Source organism: Mustelus asterias, chromosome 19 (assembly GCF_964213995.1).
Source record: "Mustelus asterias chromosome 19, sMusAst1.hap1.1, whole genome shotgun sequence".
Taxonomy (NCBI): Eukaryota; Metazoa; Chordata; class Chondrichthyes; order Carcharhiniformes; family Triakidae; genus Mustelus; species Mustelus asterias.
Genome location: NC_135819.1, coordinates 40,149,507 through 40,173,576, shown reverse-complemented (window position 1 = coordinate 40,173,576; position 24,070 = coordinate 40,149,507). Strand labels below are relative to the sequence as shown.

The following is a 24,070-nucleotide window of genomic DNA, read 5'->3' as shown; positions in this document are numbered from 1 at the left end:
CAGAATGTAGTGTCATAGGTAGGGTGTTGAGAAAGATTAAATTAATACGCGGTAGGCCCATTCAAAAGTCTGACGGCAGCAGGGAAGATGCTTTCTTGAGTCGGTTGGTACGTGACCTCAGACTATTGTATCTTATTCCCGATGGAAGAAGACAGAAGAGATTATGTCTGGACTGTGTGGGGTCCTTGATTATGCTGGCTGCTTTTCCGAGGCAGCTGGAAGTGTAGACAGAGTCAACGGATATGAGGCTGGGTTTGTGTGACGGACTGGGCTTCGTTCGCAACCCTTTGTAGTTTCTTGTGGTCTTGGACAGAGCAGGAGCCATACTATATCTGTCCGACATTGTGTGAACTACATAGAAATAGACTCAGAGGTTTGATCTGAATCAGCAATGTTTTCCCTTCTGCACTCTTGTGCAGCAACTTATTCAAATATTAAATGGATTCCACTTTTGCAAGGTCCCTGGCACTTTTTTTTATTATTTGTTGACAATAGCAGATAATACTGGTTAGGCCAGCATCTATCAGCCTTCCCGAGGTAATAGTGAGCCACCCTCTTGAACCACGAGAGTGCTATTAGGACAGGAGTGTCAGGCTTTTCACCCAGTCACAGTGAAGGAGCGATGATATATTTCCAAGCCTGGATGGTATGTGGCTTGGAGATAACTGTAAGAAGTTTAACAACACCAGGTTAAAGTCCAACAGGTTTATTTGGTAGCAGAAGCCACACAAGCTTTCGAGGCTCTGAGCCCCTTCTTCAGGTGAGTGGGAATTCTGTTCACAAACAGAACTTATAAGACACAGACTCAATTTACATGAATAATGGTTGGAATGCGAATACTTACAACTAATCCAGTCTTTAAGAAACAAAACAATGGGAGTGGAGAGAGCATCAAGACAGGCTAAAAAGATGTGTATTGTCTCCAGACAAGACAGCCAGTGAAACTCTGCAGGTCCACGCAACTGTGGGAGTTACAAATAGTGTGACATAAATTCTGATTCTAGGATCGCATGATAAAGACTCAGGAGGAAAAAAGCAGAAATATTTATGTGAAATAGTGTGACATAAACCCAATATCCCGGTTGAGGCCGTCCTTGTGTGTGCGGAACCTGGCTATCAGTTTCTGCTCCGCGACTCTGCGCTGTCGTGTGTCGCGAAGGCCGCCTTGGAGAACGCTTACCCGAATATCAGAGGCCGAATGCCCGTGACCGCTGAAGTGCTCCCCAACAGGAAGAGAACAGTCTTGCCTGGTGATTGTCGAGCGGTGTTCATTCATCCGTTGTCGCAGCGTCTGCATAGTTTCCCCAATGTACCATGCCTCGGGACATCCTTTCTTGCAGCGTATCAGGTAGACAACGTTGGCCGAGTTGCAAGAGTATGTACCGTGTACCTGGTGGATGGTGTTCTCACGTGAGATGATGGCATCTGTGTCGATGATCCGGCACGTCTTGCAGAGGTTGCTGTGGCAGGGTTGTGTGGTGTCTTGGTCACTGTTCTCCTGAAGGCTGGGTAGTTTGCTGCGGACAATGGTCTGTTTGAGGTTGTGCGGTTGTTTGAAGGCAAGAAGTGGGGGTGTGGGGATGGCCTTGGCGAGATGTTCGTCTTCATCAATGACATGTTGAAGGCTCCGGAGGAGATGCCGTAGCTTAAAGACTGGATTAGTTGTAAGTATTCGCATTCCAACCATTATTCATGTAAATTGAGTCTGTGTCTTATAAGTTCTGTTTGTGAACAGAATTCCCACTCACCTGAAGAAGGGGCTCAGAGCCTCGAAAGCTTGTGTGGCTTCTGCTACCAAATAAACCTGTTGGACTTTAACCTGGTGTTGTTAAACTTCTTACTGTGTTTACCCCAGTCCAACGCCGGCATCTCCACATCTTGGAGATAACTGTCAGAAGTCCTCACACTTTTATTTTTGTGTGAGATTTTAGTCATAAAACTTGCAACACGTGCTACTATCACTTACTGAGGTGTTGTGATTCACCCTGACCGAAGTCTCTGCAACATGTAATTGGATACTGAAGTCTCACTAAAGCTTGTATTTTAAAGAGTGATTGACATGAGTTTACTTGGACGAAGAAGAGGTTGAGAAAGTAATAACTGTATCCAGGGTAAGGTGACTAATCTAAGGTGAGGCCGCAGCTGGAATACTGTGTGCAGTATTGGTCCCCTTATTTGTGGAAGGATATATTGGTCTTGGAGGGCGTGCAGAGAAGGTTCACCAGGTTGATACCAGAGATGAGGGGTGTTGATTATGAGGAGAGACTGAGCAGATTGGGTTTGTATTGATTGGAATTTAGAAGGCTGAGGGGGGATCTTATAGAGACCTATAAGATAATGAAGGGGCTGGATAGGGTAGAGATGGAGAGATTCTTTCCACTGAGAAAGGAAACTAGAACTAGAGGGCACAGCCTCAAAATAAAGGGGGGTCAGTTTAGGACAGAGTTGAGGAGGAACTTCTTCTCTCAGAGGGTGGTGAATCTCTGGAATTCTCTGCCCACTGAAGTGGTGGAGGCTACCTCGTTGAATATGTTTAAATCACGGATAGATGGATTCCTGATCGGTAAGGGAATTAGGGGTTATAGGGATCAGGCGGGTAAGTGGAACTGATCCACTTCAGATCAGCCATGATCTTATTGAATGGCGGGGCAGGCTCGAGGGGCTAGATGGCCTACTCCTGCTCCTATTTCTTATGTTCTTATCTTCTTAAACTTAACCGTGACATATCGCGGAAATTAAAATATTTTGTTTCAATGCGCAATTTGATGTACTCATATAGCCACAATAATACCTAGCACATACCAGAGGGGTTTTAATAAAGGGGGTGGGGTCTTTCCAGCTGAATGGGGAATCAGCCTAAAATCCAGATTCCCGGCAGGCGACAGAGGTGTCAAGGCAATCAGGATTCACCTGACCAACCCCGCTGGCCCCGATCAGGTTCCCGCACATAGTGGGCGGGAAACCGATAATTAAAGTTTAAAGATCTGAAACACTCCCGATTTCAAGTCTGCCCAGCACTTAGAATCAAAATGGCAAAATCGCCCCCATTGAAATTTGTCGGAGAAATCTCAAATTGGTTTCTGTTGGGCATCTCCCCACATGTTAAAGTACACACAATTCTGCTGAAATCAGCAGTCTCACAAGAAAAAGAGCAGTCAGGGGAATTTTAATGCTGATACTATTCTCAGTATCACCTGAAGGATGACACCTGCACAATAAGAGATAGTTTCATATTACAGTTATACCCAACTGTACACACAGTTGGGGATACTGGAACTGAATGCAAATATTCCATTAACAATTGCCCCCTATCCTTTATACCACAAGGGCTAAATGATGAACAAAGTTGGGTTCGAGCTTAAGAACTTTGTTGAACTGAGTTGATAGAATCACTACAGTGCAGAAGGAGGCCATTTGGCCCATTGAGCCTGCACCGACAACAATCCCACCCGGGCCCTATCCCCGTAACCCCATGTCCCCTGACACGAAGGAACAATTTAGCATGGCCAATCAACCTAACTCGCACATCTTTTGACTGTGTGAGGAAACCGGAGCACCCGGAGGAAACCCACGCAGACACATGCAAACTCCACACAAACAGTGACCTGAGGCAGGAATTGAACCCAGGTTCCTGGCGCTGTGAGGCAATAATGCTAACTACTGTGCCACCATGCCACCTTTTTCTGCAATCAAAGAAGTGCAGAAGAGGCCATTCGACCCATCGGGTCGGCAGTGATTCTCTCAGACTATCTTATCCAGGCCCTCTTCCCCACCCTAACCCTGTAACCCCACACATTTACCATGGCTAATTTCCCTAACCTATACATCTTGGGACACTAAGGGACAATTTAGCATGGCCAATCCAACTAACCTGCACATCCTTGGACTGTGGAAGGAAACCAGAGCACCTGGAGGAAACCCACGCAGAAATGGAGAGAATGTGCAAACTCCACACAGACAGTCACCCAAGGCCTGAATTGAACCCAGGTCTCTGGCGCTGTGAGGCAGCAGTGCTAACCACTGTGCCACCGTGCCGCCATCTTTAATTTATTATTTAGTATAGCCACAAATGCTGTCTTTCACCAGGGCAGTATGGTGGCGCAGTGGTTAGCACTGCTGCCTCACAATTCGATTCCCAGCTTGGGTCATTGTCCGTGTGGAGTTTGTACGTTCTCCCTGTGTCTGCGTGGGTTTCCTCCGGGTGCTCCAGTTTCCTCCCACAGTCCGAAAGACATGCTAGTTAGGTGCATTGGCCATGCTAAATTCTCCCTCAGTATAGCTGAACAGGCACTAGAGTGTGGTGGCTCGGGGATTTTCACAGTAACTTCACTGCTGTGTTAATGTAAGCTGACTTGTGATACGAATAGATAAACGTTTCCCAGCTGTTAAACAAAATCCATGTTGTTCCCGTGCTCTCCTGTTTTAAATTAGTTGGGAATCTGCTGGAATGATTGGAAAGTAGGCCTGGCCTTTGGTATTCCAAAAACCAACTGTTCCTCAAAGGTTCTTCGATGGCATTTTGGAACTGAAACCACCAGTCACCTTTTACAAGACCATTGTCATAGGAAGGCATAGGAACTACAAACATCAAAGTTCCTACACCCCAGTCATTGATTGGGATGCAGCGTATGGTCATGCCAATACAATCTACCAGTGTATTGGCAGACCCAGTGGTCAATGGAGGGACAAAATAAAGGTTCAGGCAGCAAATGTGGCCCGAAGCACTCAAAAATGGATAATGAATATATTCTTAACATTCTCCAGCTGTGAGCAACTGAACCATGGTCCAAAACGTCTGACCCCCCGGGTGGCTGTGCGCCAAAGGTACCTCCACATCCCCACACCTCTACTCTTTAAAGAGAGAGAGATTGCAGACAGCTGTGGGAACTCAGGGGGTTCTGGGTGGTCTCATGCATGAGGCAGAAAAAGTTAGCGTGCAGCTACAGCGACTAATCAGGGAGAGAAGTGGAAAGTTGGTGTTTATTGCAAAGGGGGGTAGAATATAAAAATAGGGACGGCACGGTGGCACAGTGGTTAGCATTACTGCCTCACAGTGCCAGGGACCCAGGTTCAATTCCAGCCTCGGGTCACTGTTTGTGTGGAGTTTGCACGTTCTCCCGGTGTCTGCGTGGTTTTCCTTTGGGTGTTCCGGTTTCCTCCCACAGTCCAAAGATATACAGGTTAGGTTGATTGGCCATGCTCAATTCCTCCTTTGTGTCACAAGATGTGTAAATTAAAGGGATTAGTGGGGAAATATGTGGAGTTACGGGGATCAGGCCTGGGTGGGATTGTTGTCAGTGCTGACTCGATGGGCCAAATGGCCTCCTTCTGCACTGTCAGGATTCTATGATTCTATGATTTCTAAGTCTTCTGACAATAGTACAGTGCATTAGTGAGACCACACCTGGACCATTCTGGGCTAAATGATGAACAAAGTTGGGTTTAAGCTTAAGAAATTTGTTGAACTGAGTTCATAGAATCCCTACAGTGCAGAAGGAGGCCATTTGGCCCATTGAGCCTGCACCAACAACAATCCCCCAGGCCCTATCCCCCTAACCCCATATCCCCCTGACACTAAGCAACAATTTAGCATAGCCAATCAACCTAACCCGCACATCTTTTGACTGTATGAGGAAACCGGAGCACCCGGAGGAAACTCATGCAGACACATGCAAACTCCACACAAACAGTGACCCGAGGCAAGAATTGAACCTGGGGTTCCTTGCGCTGAAGCAATAGTAATGTTTTGCTCTCCTTATTTAAGGAGGGATATACTTGCATTGGAGGCTGTTCAAAGAAGGTTCACTCGGATGATTCTTCGGACGAAGTGGGTTGGCTTATGAGGAAAGATTAAGCATCTTGTGCCTGTGTTCACTGTGGAGTTCAGAAGAATGAGATATAATCTTATCGAAACATTTAAGATTCTGAGGTGGATGCTGAGAGGATGTTCCCATCCCTGGGGAGTGTAGAAGTAGGGGCACCGTCTGAAAATAAAGGATCAGTCACTCAGAGATGAGGAATTTCTTCACTCAGAGTGCCATGGCCATTTGGAATTCTCAATGCCGGAGGACAGTAGAATCTGAGGGCGGGATTTCCCATTCCTGTCTGCCATGGGAATTGTCATGGGTGAGATGGAAAATTTGACAAACCAGGTAAAGGTCCATTGACTTTGGGTGGGAATTTCTGGTCCCATTGCAAGTGGGAATGGAAAATCCTTTGATTTGATTTGGTTTGGTTGATTATTGTCACTTGTATTCGTTCTGCTTTCAATAGATTAATTTAATTTGGTGTCATAGATTAATTTAATTTAATGTCATAGATTAATTTAGTTTGGCCCTGCTCCTATGCTGTACTGTTCTATGTTCTGTGTATTGGGATAAAGTGAAAAGTATCGGTCCTTGTGCGCTGTATAGACAAACATACTGTTGATTGAATACATAGGGGAGAAGGAAAGGAGAGGGTGCAGAAAGAAAGGGAGGGTGCCCTGAGTCATTGAATATATTGAAGACTGAGATAGACGGAGGCCGGAATTTTCTGGCCATTCCCACCAAGCCACCATTGCCAGAGAGAACAGAGAATTTGGAGCTCAGCCAAATCTCCGTTCACTGTAGTGGGATAGGAGAATCCCAACAGTGGGCGAGGTCGGAGAGTCGGCCCAGGTTCTTGAACTATTGGGGAGTCAAAGGTTCTAGGAAATGGGCAGGAATGTTACATTGAGGTCAAAATAAGATCAGCCATGATCTTATTGAAAGGCGGAGCGGGCTTGAACGGTTGCATGGTCCACGCCTCCATCCTTATCTTCTTAAGTCCTGCAGTAGCAATAACTGTTCATGATAAACCTTACTGTGGCTGTCTTTTTTAATGGTGTGTATTATTGGCTATCCCTCTCTCTCAAACAGTCAAACTCAAATATAGAAATCCCTTTAGGTGGCAAATAAGTCAAAAAAAATTTTTGAGAGGTCGAAAATATTCTGGACAACGTAGTTTTAATCCTTTAACATTGTGCCGCAGTTTGTCATTGCTTTGTAACACAGAAGCTAATTTCCCAATGGATTCTGGGAACAGATTGCTGGTTCAGTGCAGAGATAATCGCCCATGAGAGCTGACCTACATCTTTAGGACACAAATTGCCTCAAGCTGCTTAAAGGTCTACCTTTGAAATCCAATAACAAATAAATTGCCAACTCAGGACTTGAATAGCAACTCCAACTGAGATATTTAAAATAATGTCGTGACAGTGTTACGGGAAAATTTCCTACTAAAGCACCTGAACTGAAAAGCATTTGCTAATTGATGTTTCTACCTCTTTGTGCATTAATTATGCTTCAAAACTTATGTTCAGTTGTAGGAATCCCCTGGGGCGGCATGGTGACACTGCTGCCTCCCAGTGCTAGTGACCCGGGTTTGATTCCCGGCTTGGGTCACTGTCTGTGCGCCTGCACGTTCTCCCTGTATCTGTGTGAGTTTCCTCCGGGTGCTCTGGTTTTCTCCCACAGTCCAAAGACGTGCTGGTTAGGTGCATTGGCCATGCTGAATTCTCCCTCAGTGTACCCGAACAGGTGCTGGGAAATGTGGCAACTAGGGGATTTTCACAGTAACTTCATTGCAGTGTTAATGTAAGCCTCCTTGTGACACTAATAAATAAACTTTAAACAGATGTAAGCCTTTCTCATCCAAGCCACCCTGGAACTGTACTTTCTGACCAGGGATCCCGCAAGGCTTCCTCAAAATTTCTCAATCATTTGAAAATAGCACCAAATACAGAAACATTTTTTGCACTTTACACCGAAATCTACAAAGAAATAACCTTGATGTGCTAGCATTGTATAATCCATAATAGTATATTTCAAACTACGTAGTGTTTTGCGGTCTACTTTAATTCTGTATTGTTTTACTTTGGTTGGAGCTCCACACAATTTCACAATATAATAAAGAATTCCTTCACCCTTGAGCTCCACTGATAGGCCACATCAGCAGCAGCCAATCAACAGCTTTGAAAAAACTAAGGCCGCCTCCCAAAGTTTGGCTACTCTAAAACAGCTCTGCATTGAAGTCTGCAACAGAAACAAGTTACCCCGTACATTGGAGTATGGGCTTTGTAATCTGAGCTGTAGGTATATGTAGCATTCCACTAGTGACAGTGGGCAGAAATATCCCATTAAGACCATCATAGAATCATAGAAACCCTACATTGCAGAAAGAGGCCATTTGGCCCATCGGGTCTGCACCGACCACAATCCCACCAAGGCCCTATCCCCATATCCCTACATATTTACCCGCTAATCCCTCTAACCTACGTCTCTCAGGACACTAAGGGGCAAATTTAGCATGGCCAATCAACCTAACCCGCACATCTTTGGACTGTGGGAGGAAACCGGAGCACCCGGAGGAAACCCACGCAGACACGAGGAGAATGTGCAAACTCCACACAGATAGTGACCCAAGCCGGGAATCAAACCCAGGTCCCTGGAGCTGTGAAGCAGCAGTGCTAACCACTGTGCTACCGTGCCACTAACCCTAACCCTAATTTAAAGTTTATAGATAAACACACATCAGGACACAGAGCAAGGAACAAATGTTGAAGTGACCAGGGTTGGGGTTTTCCAGCTGTTCCTGCCAGCGGTATCCTCTGGTCCTGCCAAAGGCGACGCCCCACCACGTGTTCTCCGACCAGCAGTGGGACCAGAAGATTCCGCCACCAGCCAATTGATCTGTCTACGCTTCCGGCTGCCTCGGGAAAGCAGCCAGCATGATTAAGGACCCCACGCGCTCCGGACATTCTCTCTTTCGCCTTCTTCCATCAGGAAAAAGATACAGAAGTCTGAGGTCACGTACCAATCGACTCAAGAACAGCTTCTTCCTTGCTTCCATCAGACTTTTGAATGGACCTACCTTGCATTAAGTTGATCTTTCTCTGCACCCTAGCTATGAATATAACACTACATTCTGCAGTCTCTCATTTCTTTCTCTATGAACAGTATGCTTCTGTATAATGCGCAAGAAGTAATACTTTTCACTGTGTATTAATACATGTGACAATAATAAATCAAATCAAATATAGGGCTGGTTCTGCCAATTTATCTGGAGAACCTTTTTTTTTGAAGATATTTATGACATTTTTTTTCTTCCAATACCAGGTAACCAATGACTAGGAGAATTTTATTTAATTACAATTATTTTCTTTGGTCACAACAATTGCTGTGTTTAAATTAAGGGATGCTTGTTGCCATGGAGATCAGGTACCATTCCTGTAGCCCCCAGCACTTTCAGTCCTGAGACATATTTAGTGACAGCAAGCTTTACACTAAAACTGGGCAATACTGTTTGTTCTTGAACATTTTTATCATTATTGATAGATTTTTAATCTAAAGCAAGTAACAATTGGCTTTTTTTTTTGACAAGCTTCTTCCAAAGATCTCTTAACATCTGCTGATGATATTGAACTTGTATGTTCAGCAAATCCCTGAAATTCTCTGGAGATGAGTTGGGCTCCAATGTCACACTTATTCTTTCTTATTATGAAATTGTCAACATCCTGCTGTCATCTTCACTCAGTACCCAGCCATTTGGTGGATTGGCCATGCTAAATTGTCCCTTGGTGTTCAAAGGTATGTAAGTTAGATTGGCCATTGGGGTTATGGGAATAGGGTGGAGGAGTGGACCTCGATAAGATGCTCTTTCGAAGTATCGGTGTGGACTCGATGGGCCGAATGGTCTCCTTTTGCACTATAAGGATTCTATGATACACATTTAATCTTTTCTCTCCTGCCCACAGAAGGATCTGACTGATCCTTTCCTCTTTGTTCATGCCTTTTAGAAAGCTACTGAATACCAGACTGCACATGTGCTTAAACTTCTCAAATGCCGTACCACATTATCAGCTTTGCCAACTTATCCTGAGCTGGAGCTGGGTGTTTATTACTGCAGTAGCCAGAACTTACTCAGTTTCTCTCTCCCCCCTCCCTTTTTGGGCCAAATCTGGGTTGACTTTTTAATCTAACTCAGCGTGAAATTTGTTTAACTCATAAGTCACTCACTGCCATGCTTTATATTCTGGTTCCTATAATTTAGAAATAATCACACTTCAGGCTCAAAAGGAGGGGTGGGATTTTATGGCCTCGCTCATCCCGAAACCGTAACATCCCGCCCGAGGTCAACGGACCTTCCCATTGTCCACCCCATGCCCGCTCCTATTCCTGTGGCAGACGGGATGGTAAATTTCCAGCCAGTAAATTTCCATTTAGTGCATTTCCAGCTGCCCTCCACATGGTTTGGGACCTGATACATTGTTACTCAGCACATGACTGAAGTGTAACAGTGAATTTGGCACCCTGGATACATATTTACAAACCAATTAGTTCCTGTGGCCTTAATGAATAATATAATGGTATAACAGGCATAAGGTAGTTTTTCGTCATTAAACAGGTTTACGCTGTAGTTACTCAGTGTTGAAGAGCTAAAATTGGAAGTGATAAGTGTGTAAGCAGCAATGGGAAATTAATAACTTCAGAGAATGAACTCTCTCCTCCACATTCACCCAATTTCCATTTATTTTATTTCATGTAATCTTTATTGGTCCACTTTTATTACTTCATATTCTTATTTGATTTTTCCACTTCTGAAACTCGCTTTCCATCTTCTTTTTCAGCCCCCCCCAACCCAGTGCCAACTGACAATCTCTACCTTTGTGCGGCCATTCCGATCCCTTAACGGACGCTCTTAGCAACGTTCTCAGCCTTTATCATCACCATTTACATTCCCTTTGTCCAATTACAGCCCCCTCTCCTACAACCCCTCGCACTCATAGTATAAAGCTTGTCCTATTTTCTTTGTCTTTAGCTCTGACTAAGGGTCATCTTGACTCAAAAGGTTGGTTCTATTCTCTCTCCGCAGATGCTATCAGACCTACTGAGTTTTTTCCAGCACTTTCTGTTTCAGATTCCAGCATCCGCAGTATTTTGTCTTTTTTTAATTATAATGGAAAATTAAGTATGTGTGGGAAACTGAGTCTTATTAATTCAATGTGTGCCAGCAACACAAAATCATTGAGCAGCAGTGATTGACAGTAATTGGGAGTGGATCACAAGAGTTAAACAAAACCAGGCCTCAAGAGGGCAAAATTTTAAAAGAGTTTGGAAATTTTGGGAGTCGATTTAAAATATTTTTGCAAATTTCTGGAAGTGAATTAGGTTTCTGTTTTAGTTGGCATGCTGAGGGGAAAAGAATTATAGTTTTTAGGAATTTTCTTGGCTCAGTTTTTTCCCCTTGTAATTGATAGTTTTTGTTCAGTTTTGCAGTTTGCTGCATTCTTATTGGCTGCAAGAAAAATGATTTGGGAAATTTAAGTCATTATTTTGAGAAATTCTGTCTTAACTTATTTGTACATTTTGGTTTAAAATTCAAAATCAAAACTATGAAAGAAAGAATTGCCTTTCATATCTTCAGAAGCATTTTACAGCCAATTAAGTCCATTTGAAGTGCAGTCACTGTTGTAATCTGGGAAATCATGATGTGGAGATGCCGGCGTTGGACTGGGGTAAACACAGTAAGGACTCTAACAACACCAGGTTAAAGTCCAACAGGTTTATTTGGTAGCTTTCAGAGCGATGCTCCTTCGTCAGGTGAGTGGGAGTTCTGGTGTTTGCTACCAAATAAACCTGTTGGACTTTAACCTGGTGTTGTTAGACTCCTTATTGTAATCTGGGAAACACAGAATCATAGAATCTCTACAGTGCAGAAGGAGGTGATCTGGCACCGACAGCAATCCTACCCAGGTCCTATCCCCATAACCCCACATATTTGCCCTACTAATCCCCCTGACACTAAGGGACAATTTACCCATGGCTAATCAACCTAACCCGCACATCTTTGAACTCTGGGAGGAAACCAGAGCACCCGGAAGAAGCCCATGCAAACTCCACAGACAGTACACTAGGCTGGAATTGAACCCGGGTCCCTGGAGTTTTGAGGCAGCAGTGTTAACCACTGTGCCACTGTGCTGCCAAATTTCCACAAATCGCAATGTAACAATGTCCAGAAAGTCTGTTTTTGTGATATTGGTTGAGGGATAACTATTGGCTGTGATATCAGGGATAATTCTCACATTCTACTTCAAAATAACAACATAGGATTGTTTATGTCCTCCACCTGCAGGGGTAAACAGGGCCTAGGTTGAATGGTTTGCTTGAAAGGCAGTGCCTCTGGCTGTGCAGCACTCCCTCAGCACTACACTGGACTGTTAGTTCAGTCTTTGTTTGCTCCCAAGAATATGGCAATGGACCTGAACACACATCCTTTAAACTTAAAGGCAAGTACACTATCACTGAGCCACAGCTGAGAACTCAATACTAACATCGACAACGGATATGTGTTGGATGGAAAGTGAGTCCAACTGTCCCTTTGTTCACATAATAAAATGAGATTAATAATTGTGGCATAACTTTAAATCAATTGTTACATATCTTTATAAATTGTAACATATTTTATGCACTTTAAAAATAAAGCCATTAAATTGAACTCTCTTTAACAGTACTAAAGACATCAAATTAGGAAAGCTATCTAACAATCCACTCCAAGAATAGCTGTGAGATTAGATCAGTATTCCATAGACTGAGACTATCTTTTACACTGACATCTCAGAAAAATGAGAAATCTATTTCTATAATGCTTCTGGTCATCATTGCTCGCCATCGGAAACCCAGGAGGCGGTTGTCCCATCCCGACACATTAATTTTTTAGTGTGGTGGGCCGGGAGAATCATGTGTGTGCCGATTTGCGGGATTCGCGCATGCATTCCCGACACTCGCGCATCTCTGAGCGTCGGATATCCGGCGTGTCGGGACCACGCTGTAAACCAGCGGGACCAGTAGATAGGTCATTTTAATCTGATTTTAATCTTATTTTAATGTCATTATCAGGGCCGAGACTGAAGTCTCCGGGACTACTAGAATGTCCCACCCTGTCAGTACGATTTTACTCCAGCGGGGTTCAGACTAACTCCCCACTCTCGGAAAAGTAGCGGGAGACCTCATTGTAGTGAAGGAGGGGCAATCAAGGCCCCCCAGGGGGGTCAGGCCAGCATTCGGGGCGGGCTGGGGGTTGATCTGTCGGGGGGGGGGGGGTCTGCCTTCCATGGGGTGGGGCACTGCTGGGGTGGGAGGGTGTCTGTCTCCCAGTGGGGGGGGTCTGCTTCCAGTGAAGGGTGGTGGGTGGGCCAAGGTGGGGGTTGGGGGGGGATCGTCACTGCTGGGAGAGGGGCTGGAGATCGGGGTGCTCCGGAATGGGGGGGGTGTCGGGGCTGGCCCGGGAATGCTCGCAGGGGCCGTGATCGGGCCATGGGTGGCGGGGGGGGGGGGCAGTACTGCATGGGTCCCGGACTGGGCAGCGATTGAGCCGACCAGCAAACTGCAGTCTGACAGTTCGGGGCCACTGCGCGTGCGCAGAATTCCGGAACTGTCAGCCTCTGGTGTGAATAGGCCCCACTCCCTGAGCTTTTCATTATATTCACGATTGTGGCATTTACATTGCACCGTGTGTGGGAGATTCCAGTGTGAACTTGCACTGAAAAAACAAACGTGATTGACACTAGTTTTCCTGCAAATTCAGCACTTAGAACTTTTTTTGGAAGAATCACCCCCTCAATAGTTGAATTGAGTGTAGATTGGAAATGTCAGCTGTTCTTAACATTTGAGTTTACTTTCAAATTCAAGTCATGATGGTTTCTGAAAAGACACATTTAACTCCCAATTTCAATTTTAAAAAAATACACATTTATGATAAACTCAAAGGAAATCTCCAATTATGATATGCCATTTCCACTAATCAATACTGATGTCGGAAGTTTTAAAAACTGCCATAATATCCCAGCATTATAAAACCCCAATTGCAATCACAATGCTTAAGTATATACCTACATCACAATACCCCACATTTCAATATCACACTGCCAGAAAATCATAATGTCCCACATTTCAATAGCACAATATCCCAGAATGATAGTATCACAACACCCAACAACCCAATGGCCCAACAAAACAATACCACACAATGTGCCTTATTACAATATCATAATACATCAACTCAACAAACAATGATAAAATATCCTAATAAGCCAACATCACACTCCCATAATGTTTCACCATCACATTGTCACATTACAATACCAAAATTATAATATGTCATATAATTATATTAATACTTAGAATCATGAAAACATAGAATCCCTACAGCGCAGAAGGAGGCCATTTGGCCCATCGAGCCTGCACTGACAACAATCCCTCCCAGGCCCTATCCCCGTAACCCCACATATTTACCCTGCTAATCCTCCTAAGGGGCAATTTACCATGGCCAATCCACCTAACCCACACACCTTTGGAGTGTGAGAGGAAACTGGAGCACCCAGAAGAAACCCACGCAGACAACTTGTATAAACTTCAACAAAAACGGAAAATGCTGGAAAACTTCAGCAGATCTGACAGCATCTGTGGAGAGAGAATAGAGTCAATATTTTGAGTCTGGATGACCCTTCGTCAGGTCATTTATACAGCTCTGATGAAGGGTCATCAAGGATCAAAACGCTGGCTCTATTCTCTCTCCACAGATGCCATCACACCTGCTGAGATTTTCCAGCATTTTCTGTTTTTGTTTCAGATTCCAGCATCTGCAGTGTTTTGCTTTTATCTTGTATGAACTCCATGTAATTCAACCAGGGTCACTAGCCATTCCGCTACAGAACCCAACACCTCTGCTAGTTATAACTGTTTTCAACTGACAGTAAAGCTGCCGTCAGTTTACAACCCACCTTTTTGGTCTGAACTTTTATTTTTAGAAATTCAGCCTCTCGACTGAGGACAAGCCAAGGAGCGTGTATTCTGACGTAACCGTGACCTTGCGTTTTAGTCTGGAAAAGAAAAGATAAATTGCAAGAAGTAAATTAAAGAAATATAATTGATTTTTTTTAGAACTAGTTACAGTATTTTTATAAATGTTATGATTATAATGAGACATCACGGCTGTGGAAAGGTCAATTAACTCATCATTTGCCCAATTCTCGCAAACTCTACTCTCCTAGTCCATAAAATCACTGTCACAGAAATTTTAAGGTGTTACCTTTCATTGCCCTTGATCAAGGCGGGAATTCTCCAGCCATTCAGTTCAAATTGCTGCTGCCAGCGAGAATGGACAATTTGCCGCTCGGCCAAACCTCCATTCACAGCAGCGAGATTGAAGAGTCCCAGCTGGGCGAGGTTGGAGAATTCGGCCCCAAATGGATTTGCTTATGGATGTGTGTATTTCTTATCCACACAGGGACATGTCATCTTAAATAACCCGGCAGCAGGTTTTTTTTTATTCATAAAGGAAAAGGTTATTTTATTTTTTCACACCCTTGCCCTGAAGATTAAAGAAAATGAACAACATCTCACTCAATCTCTCACACTCTCACACTCATCAAACTGGATACAGATGAAGACGGAAACAGTAATTCCAAGACTAAAATTGAATTTAATTTCTGTTCTGGTGCAGGCTTGTTGTTTTGTCGTTGTGTTGCTACTTTATCTGAAGTGAAGGCTTTGGAATTGCAGAGGTAGTTCAGCAGTTCTGATGGCTCCTTGCAGATTAGAACATGGTAGAGGAAAGCAGGTCCATGTTTTCTCTTTCAAGGTACAGCAATTAGGCATTTTAGCTGTCCAATTAACAGCAGTCTGATAGCTTTGCTTAGCCTGGACTCCTCTCCCTCTCGATGATGGAATTCAGTCTGTCTCTAAAGATGGCCACCATATCATGTGACATGACATCAGTGTTGAGGCATCGACCCAAGTAACATGGTCATTTCAATTACAGTCTAAATCCTTCTCCCACCTGCAGTTCTTTTAAGTGACCAGGGACCCTGGCTCGATTCCCGGCTTGGGTCAATGTTTGTGAGGAGTGTGCATGTTCTCCCTGTGTCTGCGTGGGTTTCCTCCGGGTGCTCCGGTTTCCTCCCACAGTCCGAAAGATGTGCTGGTTAGGTGCATTGGCCATACTAAATTCTCCCTCAGTGTACTCGAACAGGCGCCCAGAGTGTGGCAACTAGAGGACTTTCACAGTAACTTCATTGCAGTGTTAATGTTAGCCTACTTGTGACACTAATAAATAAACTTTAAACTTTCACTTTAAACTGAAAGGATGAGTAATTTGACCAGTACAGAGCCTTTGCAATAAACAGAGCAGGAAACAGAAGAACCACACGCATAGGAATTGACCTCCTTGGGGGAGCAAATGATACTGAAAAGAAGTATTGGAATATTAAAATCAAAGTGGATATACACTCCACAGACAGAATAGACACAGGAGCAGGAGGTTCCATTTTATCACATCAAGTCATATGACTCAAACAAATTACACTGCAACTCTAATCTGTCAAATTACAAGATCCTGGTGGGGCAACTTTAAAAGTGAAAGGTCAACCCATGACAAAGCTGTAATATAAACACTGAGAAATCCTTGAAACAGTCTAACTTACAAATTTTAGAGTGCTTTCTACTAAGCAGAAGGGCATGCCTCAAATGGAAACTGATGTATAAAGTGGATGAAATTGCTGATGAGACCTACAGTAGTACATTTAAGCTTATTTCCAGGCCTAGGGAAATTAAAGACTGAATACTATATCACCCTGCAAGGTAATGCTAAAGCAGTTTGCCTCTTAACACCGAGGAAAGCTCCTCACCCAATTTAGGACCAAGTCATAGTTGAAACTGAAAAGATGCAGCAGCAAGGGGCTATTCACCAGTCACCACACCAATAAAATGATCCCAAAGCCAAATGGCTCTGTAAGAATCTGTGCAGATTTAACTTAACTAAACAAATCAATGGGCCATGAGATTCATTCAGTGTGAGATGAGCCTTGCCAAACTTACCAAGGGTACTTATTTTACCAAATTGAACATGAACCGTATATTTAGGCAGTTGCCTCTAGTTAATGAATTCAGATTGCTGACCATATTTATAATGCCATTTGGCACTTTGGTTTAATAGATTGCCCTTTAGCATAGTGGGTGGCACGGTGGCACAGTGGTTAGCACTGCTGTCTCACAGTTCCAGGGACTTGGGTTCGATTCCCAGCTTGGGTCACTGCCTGTGTGGAGTTTACACATTCTCCCCGTGTCTGTATGGGTTTCCTTCGGGTGCTCCGGTTTCCTCCCACAGTCCAAAGATATGCGGGTTAGGTGGATTGGCCATGCTAAATTGCGCCTTAGTGTCAGGGGGATAAGCTAGGGTAAATGTATGGGGGTTGTGGTAATAGGGCCTGGATGGGATTGTCGTCAGTACAGACTTGATGGTCTGAATGGCCTCCTTCTGTACTATAGGGATTCTATGGATTCTATGGATTCATAGTGTCCATTCCAAACATTCTCCATAGAACAATGTCTTACACTCCAGAAGGCATGGAAGGAGTAATATCTCAACTGGAAAGGCATTCAATACATGACTCCATGAGAGAAGAGCATGATCATTGAGTCAGAGCAGTTGTGAGAGTCCTACAGGATGCAAGCCTAAAACTGAATGAGAAACATGAGCTCAAACCAATGATCAAGTTTCTAAGTCACATAGTACAAGACACAGACATTAAAGTTGATCCACAAAAACAAATGTCGTCAGAGAATTTCCAAGATTCAGGAACATAAATTAACTTCTGTTATGATCCAGTAAATGTTAACTGCCGCGCAAACCAAATTCCAAAGGGAAACCTGACCCACATATCCCAACCTTTGTTTTGTGTTCTGACAATAAGAAAAGACTACTGAATTCAGGCGGCACAAATTTCAGTAACACCTTTGGAATTTTAAACACTAAATTAAAACCATTATAAACAAAAGGAAAGAAAACTTAAACACACAGAATTACAGTTACACAGCTAAAATTTGCTTCACAAGGCATTCCTCAAAGCTGGTTAGACACATAGGTAAACACCCTCTCGGCAACACTCCCTTATAGTTGTTTAAATTACTAAGTTCCAGTAATATTACCACAAGGCAAACCTTTTAATGCAGTGGGAAAGGCATACACCAGAACTTTTCAAACTCATTTTCACTCTGCTGTGCAAATTCAGAAAACTTCAAATACAAAACAATCTTCAATTAATTTTTCTCATCTTGCCACATGTATAATTTGTAAATAAAATGGTTGCAGTAATAAACTCCACCAGAACAATCTGGTGTTCTGGTTGCAAAACCTTTCCAGAAGTCTGAAAGGATTGTGCACAGCATATGATTGTCGTTGAAGAATTGCTTGAAACGTACACCAAAATGTTGCAAAACGAATGCCAAACTTCAAGTCTGTTACTCTATGGCTTCACAATTTCCAGTTCATCTTCTTGTAAGAACTCAGCAACAACACCCACATCACTGGCGTCAACAGCGAACTTAAATTCTTTTGTACAATGAGTGCTTCTAGAACCAGTATATTTGGTGCAACCTTCATGCTGTCAAATGCAGTCTGATTCTCCAGTGTCCAGAGGAATTTTTCTTTTTTTGTTAATGATCCAATCAATAAGCAGCCACACTGCCAATGTCTTATAAAAACCTCAGATAAAATCCACTCATGCCTGGATATCTCAAAACTTCCTGCAATTCCACAATAGCTTTTACTTTTGCATCTCATGTATACTTGACCATGTCCAACAGTATGGCCTAAATATGTAATGTATGCCTTTACCAATTCACTTTTACCCCAATTTACAACCACATTGGCTTCCTGTTGTCAATCAAGCAGTTCCTTTAAATGTTGCAAAAGGTCCTCCCATATTTGTCTGAATACTAGTAAGTCATCACTATAAACAGCACAATTGCTCAGTCCTTCAATCACTCTGTTTGTTTGTCTCTGAAATGTTGCTGGTGCATTCTTCATACTAAATGGCATGACTTTAATTGGTATAGGCCATCACGCAAGCCTGCTCCCATCCATTCACTCCGTCTACACTTCCCGCTGCCTCGGCAAAGCAGCCAGCATAATTAAGGACCCCACCCACCCCGGAAATTCTCTCTTCCACCTTCTTCCATCAGGAAAAGGATACAAAAGTCTGAAAACACATCCCAACCGACTCAAGAACAGCTTCTTCAGACTTTTGAATGGACCTACCTCGTTTTAAGTAGATCTATCTCTACACCCTAGCTATAACACTACATTCTGCACCCTCTCCTTTCCTTCTCTATGTACGGTATGCTTTGTCTGTATAGTGCGCAAGAAACAATACTTTTCACTGTATACTAATACACGTGACAAAAATAAATCAAATCAGATCAAATCAAATCCTCCAATCATGGAATAGGATATGAAACTGCCTTTGTTACTGCATTCACTTTATGGTTATCAATATCAGGTGGAATTTCCCCATTGGGCCCACTGTGGGAATCGTAGCGGGCAGGACAAAAGACTTGGCGAACCGTTTAAAGATCCATTGACCTCGGGCGGGAATTTCCGGTCGCGCGCAATCAGAAAATTCTGCCCACAGTCTTTGTGGTTTCAGCACCATCATGATAGACAAACTCCAGTCATTGCAACTGGACTCTGTGATGTAATTCTGAAGCATGAATTTGATTTATTTTTGCACTTGAGCTAATTTTACTGGATTCAATCAATAGGAGTGCGCCTGATTGAAACAGAATTTCCCCATATCAACATTGTGCATTGCTAAATCTATTTTCCCCCTGTTAAATTCCACAAATGGCATTGTGTGACTGCAATAGCTCTTTCAAATCACTTTTGACACTTTTCTGGAATGCAACTTAACTATCAGTTAGATTCCTCATTGTTCAATTTAATGAGAGGAAAGTCGATTTCAGAATAGTTCATATGTACCCCATTTTCCTTCTTTACAACTGCCTATAAATCCTTCTGGTTATTCTCCACATCAAAGTATTTTAAGCATATTTACATGACATATCCACTGACCCTTTTTTCTATCTGGGGTATTTGCCAAATGGTTTACATCACTCAGTCTCTTTTTAACCTGGTACGGTAAGAGGTCTCACAACACCAGGTTAAAGTCCAACAGGTTTATTTAGAATCACGAGCTTTTGCTGCTCCTTCACCAGGTGAGTGGAGGTAGGTTCACAAACACGGTATATATAGGATAAAGGAGCAGCGCTCCGAAAGCTCGTGATTCCAAATAAACCTGTTGGACTTTAACCTGGTGCTGTGAGACCTCTTACTGTGCCCACCCCAGTCCAATGCCGGCATCTCCACAATCTGGTAAGTTTCACCAATTTTGCCTTTAATGGTTTGCCTCTCACCTGCAACGTTACTAACACCTTTTCCCCAGCCATAAAACAGTAAACCTTTACCCTTCGATCCACACTTGTCTTCATCACTGGCCATGATATTCTTTAAAAGTTCCCTAGCCAGCACGCACGCCTTACTTAATCTTTCTCTGAATTTTATAACATGGTCCAGGAGTGTAGTTTCAGAACTCTGACTCACTATTTTCTCCTGAAACAACATTAGTGGTGGCCTTACATCATGACTATAAACTAACTTGAAAGGATGGAATCCTGTTGACTCATTAGGGGTGTTCCTAATAGCAGAAAACAAGAATGAAATCCCTTGATCCTGATCTGTGAGTAGAGTTGACTATTTGCTCTCATCATAGCCTATAAAGCCTGAAAGCATCTCTCAAAGGCACCTTGTGATTCAGGGCGATCGACTAATACCCTAAACTGCTTTCTTCTCAGTCTGTTCACTTCTTTTTTAAACAGCTGTGACATGAAATTCCAACCCTGATCTGACAGTACTTCTTCTAGTAATCCATATCTTGTAAACCATTTGGTCAATGTTAGAATGTCAACTTTGTATTGGATGTAATGTGGCCAATGGTAACAAGATGTAAAGGTCAGCTGACCCAGTAAACCATGGAACCAATTACAGAATGATAGTGATTAGTAGTAGTCAGCTGACCAATTGACTCACTGTAAATAAGAACCTGTGTGGAATTGTGTGGAGCTTGGAGTGGCCGAAGGCAAGGCCCCAAGTTTGGAGTAATGAAGTTTCTTTATTAAACCCTTTCTTTGATTTATAAGTGGGAGTAAGTTTTGTTACATTTTCATTATCTGCAATTGAAGAGTTCCTTCTGAAGAAACAGTCAATTCCTCTACAATCACCTTTGCTACCATTTTTCTTGAATTTCTCTTCTGGAAATCTGATGGAGATATCCACGATTGCCAGCAAATACTGATTTCCACTTACAGTCTGAGGAAGGGGCCCTAACCAGTCAATCCGGGTCCTATTAAAACATTCCTCTAATGCTGAAATTAGAAGTAAAGATGCTGGTTTAATTACAGCTTGAGATTTTCATATCACATAACATATGTGACATGTTTGACAAAATTTGAATACATCTTTAAGTAGTCCAGGCCAATAGAAATACTTTCCTAATTCCTAAATGCCCAGTCATTGGAATTTCAAGAGCTACTGTCAAAATTTCATTCCAATGCCCAGATGGTATATACCACCCACTCTTCATCTGCCAGAACATGAGACAGTCTCTAATCCCTCATTAATGCATTATTTTTATGGTAATAATATTCTGGAATACATTTTGCCTCAGCTTCAGAGTAAGCCTGGTATAACTGCCTTAAGTCCTCATCTTACTGCTATAACTCTATTAATTTCACCAAACGAAACACTTCAGTCTCATTCTCTCTAACCTCCTCCTCCCGAGTATTCTTCTCAAAGACAGATCTAGTTAACTGAATTTCAACACCCACCCTCTGTCATTTAGTTTTTCCCTCAGCCTGATCAAGCTATTGTTCCTGGGATCACGTTGCAACACGATTTGGAAACAATCCAACATGTTCTTCTTGCAACTCTCTGTTGATTGTATCTCAATAGGCTGTTTTACTACATAGGCATCACCAACACTTGTGACCCAGCTATACCATTCTCTGGAATAAAATGAACCCATGCAATGGGCAATTTCTTTACTACCCCAACAATCGCCTCTCCTGTTTTCAAATTACTTCTTAAATTTACTTACACAATGAAATATGCTTGACTTTCCAATGAATTCCACTCATTAATATTGTCTCTCGCAATAATATCTCCTCTTGACAACAGACAGCATTAAAATTAATCCCATAAAATTAATGACTGACTAGCCCCATGTCTCTTAATATCTTAACCTCTTTTCCTGCTCTTTCCCTTTACATACAAAATATTTTAAACATCTCTATAACCAGCCCTACAGAACTCCCTTGGGTGGATTGTAAACATATTCCCACTTCTCTAGATACCACATAGGAACATAGGAATTAGGAGCAGAAGTAGGCAAATTCAATCCTTCGACCCTGCTCCGTCATTCAATCAGATCATAGCTGATCTTCTCCCTTGGTCTCAAATCTACCTCCCCACCTGTTCCCCATATCTAGCATTGATATTCTCACTCACAGATCCCTATTCCCTATTACTCAATAGGTTTCCCATTTAATCTCCAACAATTTGACCTTCTATGTCCAGCCTTATTACAATAGCAACATGTTACCTTATTTCCTTCAACTTTATTTTCCACCTTTCCATCTCTAGTAGATCGGTGTCCTTCAACTTATTCCCTGTAACTGACATTTTTACCCTTATTAGGTTTCCTATATCTCCAATTCCCTTCCTGATTTCCATATAACCCTTTTCCTGAACTCAACTGTTTGTCTAAAGTATCAGACATCTCAGCTAAAATAGCAGCTTCCTGAATCTTCCTACTTTTCCTTCCATCTAAATATGTCTTGATGTTTACTGGAATATTATTTCTAAATTCTTCCATAATCATAATCTCTCTCAGATTTTCAAATGCCTTGTTTAGCTTTAATCCCCTGAACCATTGATCCCAGATCATTTATTTTTCTCTTGCAAGCTCTGATTGGGTCTCTTTCATTTGGTTCTAAACTTTGATTGATAAGCTTGAGAGACAAGCTCACAACCATCCAATATTGCCTTCTTTACTATCTTGTATTCTGCAGATTATTCTCTGATAAGCTACATAAACATTGACAGCTGTACTTGACTAAATACTCTGTAACATTATAGTCCTATAGTCTCTGCGGCATATCACTTTGTAGAAACTTGATGTCTGTGTCGATATTGTATTAGAGCTTCGAAAGCTTGTGTGGCTTTTGCTACCAAATAAACCTGTTGGACTTTAACCTGGTGTTGTTAAACTTCTTACTGTGCATATCACTTTCACAGCTATCTTTTCGAATGAGGACTTCACCCTCAATAATTACAGGCACTAACCGAAGATTCTTAGTGAAATCAAATTCTTCAAAGGAATCAAACTCTCTGTCTAAATCATTATCTCTCCTTTCTTACTTAATATTAAATATCATGTTAGGCACTTCAGACTGTTTAGCTTCTTTCTCTCTCTGAAGCTCTATGTTTCTTTCTCTGTCCCTTTGCTCAAATGCAAAACTCTCTGAAGTTCAAGATCAAACTTTTGCATTTCTATCTCAGGTGACTGGCTGTGTGGAGTTTGCACATTCTCCCCACGTCAACGTGGGTTTCTTGCAGGTGCTCCGGTTTCCTCCTACACTCCAAAGATGTGTGGGTTAGGCTGATTGGCCATGCTAAATTAATGACTGACTAGCCCCATGTCTCTTAATATCTTAACCTCTTTTCCTGCTCTTTCCCTTTACATACAAAATATCTTAAACATCTCTATAACCAGCCCTACAGAACTCCCTTGGGTGGATTGTAAACATATTCCCACTTCTCTAGTTACCACATAGGAACATAGGAATTAGGAGCAGAAGTAGGCAAATTCAACCCTTCGACCCTGCTCCGTCATTCAATCAGATCATAGCTGATCTTCTCCCTTGGTCTCAAATCTACCTCCCCACCTGTTCCCCATATCTAGCATTGATATTCTCACTCACAGATCTCTATTCCCTATTACTCAATAGGTTTCCCATTTAATCTCCAACAATTTGACCTTCTATGTCCAGCCTTATTACAATGGCAACACGTTACCTTATTTCCTTCAACTTTATTTTCCACCTTTCCATCTCTAGTAGACCGGTGTCCTTCAACTTGTTCCCTGTAACTGACATTT

The 24,070-nt window shown here is 42.7% G+C and overlaps 1 protein-coding gene across 1 annotated transcript in view; it reads right to left on the bottom strand.

Moving 5' to 3' along the window:
- Positions 1 to 24,070, bottom strand: part of LOC144507607 (anoctamin-1-like) — a 145,891-nt gene that overhangs the window by 98,684 nt on the left and 23,137 nt on the right. The window contains exon 5 of the mRNA XM_078234761.1: positions 14,801 to 14,899. Within this exon, the coding sequence (XP_078090887.1) occupies positions 14,801 to 14,899 (99 nt within the window). The remainder of the gene's footprint in view (positions 1 to 14,800; positions 14,900 to 24,070) is intronic.